Here is a 14,253-nt window from a genome sequence, read left to right as displayed (position 1 = left end):
ATTATTGTATGCAGTGTAGCTATAGCTGTGTCTGTCCCAGGATATTAGAGGACCAAGGTGGGTGGAGTAATATCTTTGGCCAATTAAAGATATTACCTCGCTCACCTTGACTTTCTTATTGAGTCCTTATCTTTTGGAGTCTTCTTGATATTTTTGAGTCCTCTTCTTCTTGAGTTGTCTTTCTCAGTCAACTTCTACTTGAGTCATCTTTTTCAAGTTGACGAGTCATCATCTTAAATCATCTTACTGAGTCATCAGTGTTTTGAATCTTATTGAGTTGTTTTCTTTTTGAGCACCTTTCCTTTTGAGTTGCTGTCTTTTGGAGTCTTCTTTCAGTTGTTGTTTTCTTGAATAATCTCCTTCTTGAGTAATCTCAGTCTTGAGTCTTCTCCAGTTGTCTTCTAGAGTCATCTTCTATTTGCGTTTTCTTCCTTTTTAGCCGATTCCCTGAGTCATCCTCTTGTGTTGTCTTCCTGAATTGTCTTGATTCTTCTTGTGTCATCTTCTTCTTGAGTCATTGGCACGGATCCACGGGATTGGTGCAATGGCTCCAGCTTGGGTAGTCTCTGGGAGGAACCACATTTAATGTGCCCGACCCCCTCGGGGTCCCATTCTACAGCGTCACCTCCTCCTTAGACTGAATCACTGAATCACCTCTGCTTCACACCATGAGCTCCGTTCAGCGAGCCCCACTGAGACAGACCCCCGAAGGAGACTTGTCCTTTCTTAGGGAGCAATGCACCTCCTCTGCCAGCATCTTCAGGGACACTCGGCCAGTGCGGTCACACAGTCGGGGTTATTAGTCAGCTGGGTCTTTGGTTATCACAAAAGGATTGAAAGCCCAGCTTGGCTTTAGTGAAACTCATTGGTCAAGGTCCATCTGTCCTTCCATCTCATCTCCTTTACCAGACTCCAAGGTGTGCCTGAACTGACTTCCACCTCACCCCCTGCCCTCGTCCTTTGTTCCCGAGCTGGGGAGATGTGGCTCAGCCCCCCTGCGGAGAGGCAGAGCCGTCCAGATCGCTCTGGGTTGTTGGTTGGTAGGTGCTCACGTCCTGGTGATTGGAGTTGCCATTGTCTTCTCAAGAGCTCCATTGATACGGGACCCAAGGCCCCGGACAGCGAGGCACCATCCACACTTGTGTCTTCACCTGCCCCGAGGGCAAACTGTCCCTTTTCACCCACTAGGTAACAATGCAGCCTATAGGGGAAACTGAGGCACACATAAGGCGTCATCAAAAAATTCCCACTTTGTTACAGCCATTGTCTTCCTTCATCTTCTTCTGTTGTTGTCTTCTTTAGTAACTTTCTTCTGATGTCCTCTTTTGGAGCTGTCTTCTTCCTGAGTCATCTTTTTTCTAGAGTCTTCTGTTTGAGCTGTCATCTAGTTGAGTCATCTTTTTGGGTTGTCTTCTTAAGTCATCATCTCTGTCCCACTCAGACGCCCAGCAATAACTTCCTCTCGTTAGCTCTGGTTTTCCAGTGCCGGGCAGATGGCTCAGGGCTCTCCGGGGCCCCCGTTAATTCGCCTTTCAGTCTGCGGAGTTCCAATGGGGCCGCCTCCCAGCTGGGCTCGTTAGCAAAAGGCCCTTGGGGGAGGTCGCGGCGCTTTGCCCTCGTCAGCGGCGGGTGCGACTCCCTCGGCGGGACGCAGGCTGGTTCAGGTGCTTAGGGCCGCTGGGGGTCTCCAGGCCCCGCTGCACTGAGCTGGAGGCGGGGGACTCTGGGAGCTGAGAGACAGGGCACAACCACCAGTTGTCACCTGCACTGTGGCCAATCAGGCACCTCTACCAGGGGAACCTGGAGTTGGAGCAGAGAGGTGATTTTCCGTGTGTGTTTGGCCCTGGTGCGACTGTAGCTGGAGCCCAGTTTTGGGGTGCGCCTTTAAAAAGAGGATGGGGGAAAATTGCAGAACGGGGCCTGTGACACTCGGTACCTCAAAATAGCATCCCCATATTCACCCCGGTGATGTGGTTGTGATGGGTTTGGGGCAACGTGTGCCTTGCGAGGTAATGTTTGAGACAACACGGTCGGCTGAACGTTGCTGCCCGGGTGGCTGGCGGGTGGTCTCGTTGGATGGGGAGCGAGGAGGTATTGCTGCGTGTTTGTCACTGAAATACGTGGCCAGTGGGAACGCCTACAGCCGGCCTTTCAGTGGCACGAAAGGAGCAGCACACGGACAAGACGGATTTATATCTCGATTGGCTAGACAGGCGTTGAGGGCCCATCAAGAAGAATCCACTCTCCTGGAGACTGCTTAGAGGGGGCACGTACCCCATGGGGACGGCCTGACCCCCACGTCACGGCCAGGAGCTTTCCAGCACCTGGAGAGAAAGTATCAACGAGGGTCCATAACGTCACCACTGGGCCTCTCCCCTCCCGCATCACCTGGACTTTGAACTGGGGAGATTGGTCCCAGGCTGGAAGGGAATCCAGCCTGTGTATTGAGAACCGGGAGCTGCCTGGAACGTCCGGCCGAGGGGACGGGAGAAAAGCCGTCTGATGCCAATCTTGCTTCGTCTGATAAAGTTTCACATTTAGCCTGCGACTCTATTTTTATTTCCTAGGTAACCAACTTTGACCTCTGTGCCCACCACTTACCATCGAGCTGTCTGCAGTTAATAAACTCAGTGTAACCGTTTATCCTGCCCAGTGAGTTTGTCACAAGTGGTTGGGGAATCTACTCCAATTACAAAGGCGGGTGTGCGTCCACTTCCCTTTGAGGAGGGGGCGAACGAATGAATGAGCTTGCACTGTTCAAGGGAAGGTCCTGAGCGGCGTACGAGGGGACACCTCCGGCGCGCAAGGCGGGTGGTCTGGGGAAATTGGCTGGGGTCTCCCTGTGTATAATTCATGAGTGGCTGAGAGAGCGTTCCTGCAACTCAGCTGGGGGTGTCCCTGTGTGTTGATGGCTGAGTGATCACAGCACCTGGAGAGGCTCGTAGCTGGTCAGTGGTCTGGCGTCAGGAGAGACAGGCCAGGCTGGAGAGTTTAAGAGGGCTCAGCGGTCCCGCAGGCTAGGTTATACCCCAGGGGTATGTCACAGGGTGTACGGGATAGAGAGAGAGAGAAGGGTGTGTGGATGGGGATAGATAGATAGAGGGGGTGGATGGGGATAGGGAGAGAGAAGGGGTGGCTGGGGATAGAGAGAGAGAAGGGGGTGGATGGGGATAGATAGAGAGAGGGGTGTGTGGATGGGGATAGATAGATAGAGGGGATGGATGGAGATAGATACGGGGTGGATGGGGATAGATAGATAGAGGGGGTGGGTGAGGATAGATAGATAGATAGAGGGGGTGGATGGGGATAGGGAGAGAGAAGGGGGGTGGATGGGGATAGATAGATAGATAGATGATAGATAGGGGTATGGGGATGGGTAAACAGAGAGATAGATGGGTGTGTGGGTGTGTGGGGATAGATAGAGGGGGTGGATGGCAAAGACGGCACTTGCTGCCAATCCTGTAATGAACTAAAGATTTATTCACCAGGAGAGAGAAACGAGGGAATTATTTGCACCATGAAAGACACGCTGTGAGCTGTTGGTGCCTAGGGTAGCCCTCCCTGAAAATGCCAAGGACACTCCTCAGACTGGTGGGTAATACTGAAGTTAGACTCACCAACCAGTCACAGACTGGCTCCCAATCAGTACAGTGAGAAGTTATTTAAAAACTCTGCTCACTAAATGAAATGTTCTTCTGACCCCAAAGGGCCGGCCACGTTACCAGGTCAATATTAGGTTGGATCTGACCCAAAATACCATGCTGCCGGCCAGTCCTTTAGTATCTAAAATGAAAGGTTTATTATAACAGAAAGGAAGAACGAGAAGAGTGTTGTTACATGGTAAAGCACTCACATACATACAAAGACAAATGGATATAAACTGGCCATCAGGAAGTTTAGACTTGAAATTAGACGAAGGTTTCAGAGGAGTGAAGTTCTGGAACAACCTTCCAAGGGGAGCAGTGGGGGCAAAAGACATATCTGGCTTCAAGACTAAGCTTGATAAGTTTATGGAGGGGATGGTGTGATGGGATAGCCTCATTTTGGCAATTCATTGATCTTTGACTATTAGCGGTAAATATGCCCAATGGCTGTGATGGGATGTTAGATGGGGTGGGATCTGAGTTACTACAGAGAATTCTTTCCTGGGTGTCTGGCTGGTGAGTCTTGCCCACATGCTCAGGGTTTAGCTGATCGCCAGATTTGGGGTCGGGAAGGAATTTTCCTCCAGGGCAGATTGGCAGGGTTTTTTTTCCGGCTTCCTCTGCAGCATGGGGCACGGGTCACTTGCCGGAGGATTCTCTGCACCTTGAAGTCTTTAAACTACGATTTGAGGATTTCAATAGCTCAGACATAGGTCAGGGGTTTGTTCTGGGAGTGGGTGGGTGAGATTCTGTGGCCTGCGTCGTGCAGGAGGTCAGACTAGATGATCATAATGGTCCCTTCTGACCTTAAAGTCTATGAGTCTATGACGTCAAAGTCTATATATCAGGTTCTAAGCAGCACTGGTGAGTTTGCTGGATTGTAAAGTCCCTCTGGAACACACCCACCACGTGGATGGGTCAGTCAGTCCTTTGTTCAGAGCTTCAGTTTGTAGAGAAGTTTCAGAGTAGCAGCCGTGTTAGTCTGTATCCGCAAAAAGAACAGGAGGACTTGTGGCACCTTAGAGACTAACACGTGTATTTGAGCATAAGCTTTCGTGGGCTACAGCCCACTTCTTCGGATGCATAGAATGGAACATCTAGTGAGGAGATCTATATATACATAGAGAACATGAAAAGGTGGAAGTTGCCCGACCAACTCTAAGAGGCTAATTAATTAAGATGAGCTATTAACAGCAGGAGAAAAAAAAACTTTTGTCGTGAGAATCAAGATGGCCCATTTCAGCCAGTTGCCAAGAGGTGTGAAGATATTTAACACGGGGAAATAGATTCAATTTGTAGAGAAGTGACTCCAGAGGGGAGGAGCAGGACTGAAGACAAAATGGAGAAGATGCAGCTGCCTTTTTATATCCTTTGACATATGGCGTCTACATCCCGTGTCCCAAACACAAGCTTCACAGCACATGGCATGGAAAAGCCTGAGAGGTCTCTGTCCACCGGCCTGGCCCTACATGTCCTGCTGATGGCCTTTGATGGGCCATCAAGCAGGCTGGCTCGTGCCGGTGCCAATCTCCAGAAACACAGCACAAGTTGGATGTACAACTCTACCACACGTATTTATAACTCATCATACACTAATGCTACCTACGTAGAGCCGTGATTATCATAGTTAGCCAATCCTACCTTTCCCGCTGATACCTCACATGGCGTATCTGGTAAGATTCGTTGCAATTTTGTAAGGTTGGTCTCAATAATATTATAAACGGTCACCCCATTCCATGCAGCGTCCTATTCCATGCAGAGACAGCCCAAAGAGGCTATAATACGTGAGGTCTCTGCGGTCTGTAGGGCTAACCAGCCGGGGATCCCAGGCCTATGAGGGGAGCTCACGTCCACCGATATCTAGCGCCCGATGTTTGCTGGGAGGACCCCGAGCATTTCACCCTGGGTGACGCATCTCCCCTGACCAGGGTGTTCCCAGTCTTAGCAAACATTTCTATAGTCACAAAGCAGGCACTGCACCATGGTAATACATGCCAGTAATACACGGCGTCCTGCGGCCGCACCATAAAGTCCCAATGCCAAACGCCCCTGGCCTGCCAGCGTCACAGGGACGATGTAGCCTGGATCAGGCCAAAGGCTTTAAAGGTCTGTATTTTCATCATGGACAGACAGGAAAGGCCCTGTTCCCTACCCGTCTGAACCAGTCAGACCCCCGCCCTGGGGCTGGATGGGAACTAGCGCCCCCTAGAGGGGAAAGGCCCCCTGCCCCATTCCCCGCCCCCCTGAGCCAGCCTGTCTATCATGCTGTGGCTGGATGGGAGTTGACACCTCTTTGAGGGGCCAGGCCCCGTGCCCCATTCCCCACCCCCCTAAGCCAGCCAGTCCCCTTCCCCAGGGCCCCAAGGCTCATGCCTTCTGGGAGAAACCGCCCCCTCCCCATGAGTCTCCGCAGAGCCCCCTGGACGTCCTTGTTGCGCAGGCTGTAGACGAAGGGGTTGGCGGCCGGGGTGACGATGGTGTACATGACGGAGAAGACAGCCCCCCGGGGGGCCGAGTAGCTGGCCCCGGGCTGGAAGTAGACCCCGACGATGGCCCCGTAGAACAAAGCCACCATGGTGAGGTGGGAGCCGCAGGTGGAGAGGGCCCGGCGCCTCTCCGAAGCCGGCCGCTGGAGCACGGCCCGGCCGATGCGGGCGTAGCTGGCCGCAATGAAGAGAAAGGGCCCCAGGATGACCAGGCCGCCCTCGAAGAAGATGGCCGCCTCGTTGACCCGCGTCGGGGAGCAGGACAGACGTAGCAGGGGCTGGTGGTCGCAGAAGAAGTGGGGCAGCCGGTTCCCGCCCCGGTAGGTGAGTCTCAGCAGCAGCCCGGCGTGGAAGGCGGAGTGGAGGACGGCCAGGCCGAGGCAGGAGGCCACCAGGCGCCGGCAGACCCGGGGGCTCATCACGGCCGGGTAGCGCAGCGGGTCGCAGATGGCCACGTAGCGGTCCAGGGCCATGGCGGCCAAGAGCAACGTGTCGGAGACGCCGAAGACGTAGAAGAAAAAGAACTGGGCCAGGCAGGCACGGAAGGGCACGGCCCGGTGGCCAGAGAGGGCGTGGGCCAGCGCCTGGGGGACGGTGACCGAGAGCAGGCCCACGTCCACCAGTGAGAGGCTGCGGAGGAGGGAGTACATGGGGCTGTGGAGCCGGGGGTCCACCGTGATCAGAGCCACCATCAGGGAGTTGCCCAGAACGCCGGCCACGTAGAGCGGGAGGAAGAGGAGAACGAGGAAGGGCTGAGGGCCTGGGCGGGACGACAGGCCCAGCAGAATGAACTCGGAGATTTCGCTGCCGTTCTCACAACCCATGGGGCTGTGGGGAGAAGGCAGGGAGCCCGGGTCAAAGACCGGGGAGTAGAACCCAGGAGTCCTGGCTCCCAGCCCCCTGCTCTAACCACCAGACCCCACTCCCCTCCCAGAGCCAGGGAGAGAACCCAGGCATCCTGGCTCCCAGCCCCCCCCGCTCTAACCCACCAGACCCCACTCCCCTCCCAGAGCCAGGGAGAGAACCCAGGAGTCCTGGCTCCCAACCCCCCTGCTCTAACCACCATACCCCACTCCCCTCCCAGCGCCAGGGAGAGAACCCAGGAGTCCTGGCTCCCAGCACCCCCGCTCTAACCACCAGCCCCCACTCCCCTCCCAGAGCCAGGGAGAGAACCCAGGAGTCCTGGCTCCCAGCTCCCCCACATCTAACCCACCAGACCCCACTCCCCTCCCAGAGCCAGGGAGAGAACCCAGGCCTCCTGGCTCCCAGCCCTCACACACAATCATACTCTAGGATTCTGATTCCAGTTCTGGAAAAGGTGTTTGGACTGTGTCTGGGGGAGTGGGGGGTGCTGGGGGCCAGGACTCCTGGGTTCTCTTCCCAGCTCTGGCAGGTTAGAGCAAGGGGGGGAGGCTGGGTGTCAGGACCCTCCCCAGGAGCCCAGGTGCTCTGGGAAGTGGGGTTCACGGGACCGCAAGGGACCCCTGGGATCCAACGCACCAACACCACACCCGCCTCCCCAGACACAGACACAGGCACAGGCTACAAACAACAAACACGCACACGTCCAAACACCGCCCCCACGCCAGAGCATTTCAGAAAACCCAATTTCCATTCGGGGGCAACCCCCGACAGTTTGTAAAAGGTTCCCCCCCTCCCCCGTCCCCCATGAGAAGAAAAATTCAGAAAAACGGTGGCGTCTTTTTGCCTCGATTGTGGAAAGACGTTTCGTTCTGCTAACCTCAAAGCACAACCGAACGGCCGGGCACAATTTGGTTATTTCTCTATGATTGCGATGGCTAACGTCGTGCCGTGGTTTTAAGGGTTTCCTTTCCAATTCGATCCATTTAAATGCGGGAAATTGGAGGGGGCTAGACCAGCAGGGGCGTCAGAAACAGAACTCAGGTTTCAGTGGTAGCCGTGCTAGTCTGTATCAGCAAAAAACCGAGGAGTCCTTGTGGCACCTTACAGACTAGCAAATTTATTTGGGCATAAGCTTTCGTGGGCTAAAGCTGGTGAAGTGGGCTGTAGCCCACGAAAGCTTATGCCCAAATAAATTTGCTAGTCTCTAAGGTGCCACAAAGAAACAGAACAAGTTCACGACAAGCGATGCTGACGTTCAGCCCGTTACAGGCATAGGAACCCCGAAAGCCCAAATGGTTCACCTCACCTTTCAAAAGATGCAAAGAAAGTATCCGTCGATTGAATCTTAGTCCGCCAGCCGCATTTTTCTCACTTGCCCGGCCTGCGCGTTCCCATGATTACCGCTGGAAATCTTTGTTTGGCGCGAAATCAACGGGTACGGGCACAAATCCACTCGTTCCCAGTCGCCGGGAAAGACGGGCTGTTGGATGTGATCTGAGGAGCGTAACAGAGCTATGGGGCTGGGATAACAGGAAAAGAAACGCTTTACGCAAGAGAAAAGCCGCGCGGGGCTCGAAAGGACGTTTTTAACCTTCTCGGAATGAAGGTTCCTGTCATTACGGAACGTGGATGAAAGTCTGTTTTCTGGGGGGGAACTGACCCCACCTGAATGTTGTCAGCCAGCTGCATGGGGCACACAACTGCCCATTCATAGCACAACACAAAACACACAATCACACAACCACACAGCTCCAGGCTCTGTCCCCAGCCCCTCGCACGTCAGGCACCGAGGAGCTAAGCCCCCCAGAACAGGGGATCCGATTCCACCTCTCCCCAAACCTGGTTTCTCTCGGCCCCTGCCGTGCCTGTCGCCCCCTCCCAGCCTGCACCCCCCTACCGGCAGCAGCAGCGACATCCCTCTCCGAGGGGGCAGGAGATGGGAGGAGAGTCGGGCGCTGAGGAACAGGACGGCTCAGGAATGACTCCAGCACAGAATCAGCAAAACCAGGATCCCACAAGGAGATTTATTCACACACAGGCGACCCCAAGGGACTCCGAGCAGAGACCAGCAGGAGAACAAAGGAAGTGCCAGATCCCAGCTGGGGTCCATGGGCCGTAGCTCCATTGGAGTCAATGGGGCAGATCCCAGCTGGGGTCCATGGGCCGTAGCTCCAATGGAGTCAATGGGGCAGATCCCAGCTGGGGTCCATGGGCCGTAGCTCCATTGGAGTCAATGGGGCAGATCCCAGCTGGGGTCAATGGGATGTGGCTCCATTGGAGTCAATGGGGCAGATCCCAGCTGGGGTCAATGGGCCGTAGCTCCACTGGAGTCAATGGGGCCAGATCCCAGCTGGGGTCCATGGGCCGTAGCTCCACTGGAGTCAATGGGGCCAGATCCCAGCTGGGGTCCATGGGCCGTAGCTCCACTGGAGTCAATGGGGCCAGATCCCAGCTGGGGTCCATGGGCCGTAGCTCCATTGGAGTCAATGGGGCAGATCCCAGCTGGGGTCAATGGGACGTGGCTCCATTGGAGTCAATGGGGCAGATCCCAGCTGGGGTCCATGGGCCGTAGCTCCATTGGAGTCAATGGGGCCAGATACCAGCTGGGGTCCATGGGCCGTAGCTCCATTGGAGTCAATGGGGCAGATCCCAGCTGGGGTCAATGGGACGTGGCTCCATTGGAGTCAATGGGGCAGATCCCAGCTGGGGTCCATGGGCCGTAGCTCCATTGGAGTCAATGGGGCCAGATACCAGCTGGGGTCCATGGGCCGTAGCTCCATTGGAGTCAATGGGGCAGATCCCAGCTGGGGTCCATGGGCCGTAGCTCCATTGGAGTCAATGGGGCAGATCCCAGCTGGGGTCCATGGGCCGTAGCTCCAATGGAGTCAATGGGACAGATCCCAGCTGGGGTCCATGGGCCATAGCTCCATTGGAGTCAATGGGGCAGATCCCAGCTGGGGTCCATGGGCCGTAGCTCCATTGGAGTCAATGGGGCAGATCCCAGCTGGGGGTCAATGGGCCGTAGCTCCAAGGGGTCAAATTATTTCCTGACCCAGCCCAGCCCTCTGCGCCATCTCGTAGATTTCCTGACCTCCTGGGTGAATTACACAGCTTGGAGGAAGTCCCCCAAACAGTTCCTAGGGCAGATTGTTTAGGAAAAACCCTCCTGCTGCTTTGACAAGTTGCCCGTGACGGAAGCCCCATCCCCGCCCTTGGGAGGTGATGCCGATGGCCAACTACGCTCACCGTTACAAATACACCCCCCTATTTTCAGTCGGCGCCGTGGCCCTGCACCCACAGAGTTTAATGCGGGGACAGCGGCCGGCAGCCGCCGGCAGAGACAGGAGGAGGGGAGCTGAGGTGATCCGAGCTGGTTCAGTTGTTTGCCCCATCCGGACCTGCCCCTTGTCGCTAGGTCCCGTTGGGTTGGGCTCTACGGGGCTTGAATCATGTTTGCGTCTCTCTTCTGCTCCTGCTCCGATTTTCAACCTCCTTTTAAAACCGGGTCTCCCCAGAACTGGGCCCAGGATTCCAGGATGGCTGTGGACCCTCCATGAGGGTGTTGGGGTCTGGGCAGCACCCGGCACGATGGGACCCTGATCTCGATGGGGATCTGGGAGATAGGCCAGCGTAGAAGGACATCGGAGGGTGAATCGTCACTGCACGGACACGTAGTGAGAGGCAGCGAAGGGGAGCTAGGTGGGAGGGGAAACTGAGGCAAGGAATGGGGCAAGGACTCGGCCAGGGCCGGCCAGTGGGTTGCGTGTCATGGCTAGGAATGGCTCAGGGCCCTTTGGCTGGGTTTTCCCACCACAGCTCAACATTTCAAACCTGAGACCTGTCGGCAGGTCGGGACTGGAAGGGGTGGGGGTGGGGGGTCAGCACACGGTTTTGCTCGAGCTCCCTGATGAGAGAGGCTAAGACGGGATTTCGGTGATGGGGAGGAACATGGGGGAGACTGCAAAGATCTGGGGCTGTCCCAGACGCCAGCCGGCATGTGCAGGAGGGAGGGAGATAAAATGGGCCCCCTCCACTGGCCAGTGCTCCTTTGGACCCAGAGCTGCACAGGGGAGACCCCAAAACAGGACCGAGGTGATGCCTCAGCTCTGCCCTTCCACGTCCCTTCCCTTCAATTTCCATTTAGCTCATCCCCTCCTGTGGGTCCCTCAGGCTGTCTCCTCCCTTCGTGGGCCATGGGAGAGAAACCCTCAGCCTACGCATGATCCTGGCAGCTTGACAGTAAGCCCATGACCAGGATCCACTCTCATGCTTCAGGGCAGTGCAGCGGTCAGGAAGGATTTATTTTCCCCCCGGGGCCATGTGACTCAGGGACTTCTAGGATCCCAGCTGAATCCCAATCAAATCACCTCTCTGCTCCTACTCACGATTCCCTTATTTATACATCCCATTGGTGCTGACTTTTATTTTTGCCTGGGGGGATGCTCCACCCCTGAGGCCCCACCCCTCCCCCCAAGGCCCCACCCTCGTTCCTCCTCTTTCTGCCCCCACTCCGCGCCCTCCCCGAGTCCCCCGCCTGCCCACAGTTAGCTCCTCTCTGCCCTCCCCCCCCGTTTTTATTGATGTACATTTCCACCGTTGTGGGAAATTGACTGGGGGTGTCCAAATGATGCGGGGGGTGGTGGTGGTGTCAGACAATAATTAGTTAACGACAGGAGAGGCTGAGATTCCGAAAGATCAAAGTTTATCGTTGTCAAATCACACCCCGTCCACATCACGTGTCAAGACAGACAAAGGAATGTCCTGAAATCGAACCCTGAAACGGTCCCGGGTCACTTCGCCCCGCTGTCAGTTTTTCTCGTTAGCGCCGGTGAGCAATTAAAAAAGCGAATCCAGCTAGCCCGGCTGTTCCGTTAATAACAGTATTTGGATCAAGGCAAATGGACTTTATTGAAATGACACCCATTTCCCTTACGGAAAGGAAAGCCGGTGACTGCAGAAATGGCACATTTCCAGGGGCGGCCAATCAACATTATTCAGGATTTTCATCTCCGGGGCAACTGCGGCTTTTCGGCTGCGTTTGAAATATAAAATCAAGCTTCAGAATGTCAGCGTTTCCCACGGACCGGAACAGCGTGTTTTATCCGCCCCGGGCGGACACGGAAAAGCCACAGATTCGAATGAGGAACAAAAGAAACTCCTTTGATTGTCACCGGCAGCCTGCGGAACTCTCTGCCACAAGACCTAAACCAGGAGTGGGGGCCCCGGAAGGCCAGAGTCAGACGAGCCCAGACTGTCCCCCTGCGTGCTGACTTTGGGGGAACGCTACCGCGGTGGGCCAGGGAAACTCCTAATCCCCACCAGAGGGCGCTTTGCACTTCCCCCTGCCACCAGCCACTTGAAGACGGGCTACCGGGCTAGATGGACCCATTGCCCTGTTCCACCGCAGCAGGGGGATAATACAGTGGGATGGGCCCCTGCTTCTCATCGACGGCAGCAATTCACCTGCTTCCATGTTCGGGGCCAGGAGTTGTAACTCCCAGCCCCGCCCCTCTGACTCAGTAAACCCTGCTCCAGGCCCAGGGCCAGGGAGAGAACCCAGGAGTCCTGGCTCCCCGCTCCCCACCTCTAACCACCAGACCCCACTCCCCTCCCAGAGCCAGGGAGAGAACCCAGGAGTCCTGGCTCCCAACCCCCCTGCTCTAACCACTAGATTCCACTCCCCTCCCAGAGCCAGGGAGAGAACCCAGGAGTCCTGGCTCCCTGCTCCCCCCTGCTCTAACCACTAGACCCTACTCCTCTCCCAGGCATGAGGGACTGGACCAATCCTCCCACGTCCCCGCCGGCCACCTTATCCCCAAGCCCTCGCTGTCCCCGTGTCCTCGGCCCCCGGCTCTCCTCCCACCCGGGCTAGGCTTCCTGGGGCACCGGCCCCCTCCCCAGCACCCGCCGGAGAGCCCCCTTCATCTCCTGGTTGCGGAGGCTGTAGATGAAGGGGTTGAGGAGGGGGGTGACGGTGGAGTAGAGCAGGGTGGCCACCATGTCCCGCCAGGGGGCGTAGTGGCCGGCGGGCCGAAAGAAAAGCCCGATGACGGTGCCATAGAACAGGGCCACCGTGACCAGGTGGGCCCCGCAGGTGGAGAGGGCCCGGCGCCAGCCCCGGGCGGCGGGCAGCCGGGCCAGCGTGGCCACGATGCGCCCGTAGGAGCCAGCCACCAGGAGCAGCGGCCCCAGCACGACCATGCTGCCCTCGGCCAAGACGGCGGCGTGGTTGGGCCTGGTGTCGCCGTCGGCCAGGGCCAGGAGCTGGCGCAGGTCGCAGAAGAAGTGGCGGAGGTGGGGGCGGGCGGGGAAGGGCAGGCGGGCGAGGAGCAGGGTGTGCAGCAGGGCGTGGAGCTGGGCCAGCCCCCAGGAGGTGCCCACCAGCCCCCAGCGGCGCCCAGGGCTCATCACGGCGGTGTAGCGGAGCGGGCGGCAGACAGCCAGGTAGCGGTCGTAGGCCATGACGGCCAGCAGGAAGTTCTCCAGCACCCCGAAGGTGATGAAGACGTAGTTCTGGGCCAGGCAGGCGGCGTAAGGCACCGCCCAGCTCCCGAACGCCAGGGTCCCCAGCGCCGTGGGGGCCGCGGCCGAGGTGAAGCCCACGTCGGCCAGCGAGAGGTGGGCCAGGAAGAAGTACATGGGGGCCCGGCGCAGGCGGGGGTCCCGGCGGATCAGCAGGGACACCAGCAGGTTGCCCAGCAGGGTGGCCAGGTAAGCGCCCAGGAAGAGGGGGAAGAGCAGGCGGCGCGTGGCCGGGCGGGAGGCGAGGCCCAGCAGGACGAACTCGGAGACGCCGGTCCCGTTTCCCGGCCCCATGGCCCTGCGGGGGGAAGAGCGGAGGACAGAGTTATGGGTCTGGCCCCTAATGCCCTGCCCATGGGGCTCTCCAGACTACGGCTACCTGCCGAACCCCATCCACCCCTTCTGGCGACTGATCCCCCCCCATCCGTCAATCCCCACATACCCCTTCCAGCTATCTGGCTGTCCCCCCATCTATCCATCTGCATGCCCCCCATCTATCTATTCCCACACCTCCCCTCTATCTAGCCATCCACCCCCCTGTCTGTCCATCCATCCACCCCCATCCACACCCTCTGTCTGTCCATCCATCCCAATCCATCCCTCTGTCTGTCCCCCCATCTATCCATCCGCATGCCCCCCATCTATCTATTCCCACACCTCCCCTCTATCTAGCCATCCACCCCCCTGTCTGTCCATCCATCCACCCCCATCCACCCCCCTGTCTGTCCACCCATCCA

At 57.0% G+C, this 14,253-nt stretch overlaps 2 protein-coding genes across 2 annotated transcripts; both read right to left on the bottom strand.

Annotated features, from left to right (window-relative positions):
* Positions 1 to 1,619: 1,619 nt before the first annotated feature.
* On the bottom strand, positions 1,620 to 6,954 carry LOC128829511 (olfactory receptor 1B1-like). The gene is made up of 3 exons (XM_054014972.1): positions 6,018 to 6,954; positions 2,275 to 2,324; positions 1,620 to 1,730 (listed from the first exon to the last, which is right to left on the bottom strand). Exons 1-3 carry the CDS (start codon positions 6,952 to 6,954, stop codon positions 1,620 to 1,622), a joined length of 1,098 nt encoding a protein of 365 aa, XP_053870947.1.
* A 5,908-nt stretch (positions 6,955 to 12,862) lies between these two features.
* On the bottom strand, positions 12,863 to 13,810 carry LOC128829510 (olfactory receptor 1E5-like). The gene has a single exon (XM_054014971.1). It carries the CDS (start codon positions 13,808 to 13,810, stop codon positions 12,863 to 12,865), a length of 948 nt encoding a protein of 315 aa, XP_053870946.1.
* Positions 13,811 to 14,253: the final 443 nt, after the last annotated feature.

The sequence above is a fragment of the Malaclemys terrapin genome (genome assembly GCF_027887155.1).
Source record: "Malaclemys terrapin pileata isolate rMalTer1 chromosome 20 unlocalized genomic scaffold, rMalTer1.hap1 SUPER_20_unloc_2, whole genome shotgun sequence".
Lineage (NCBI taxonomy): Eukaryota > Metazoa > Chordata > Testudines > Emydidae > Malaclemys > Malaclemys terrapin.
The sequence above is the reverse complement of the archived record's forward strand: the minus strand, read 5'-3'. Positions and strand labels throughout refer to the sequence as shown.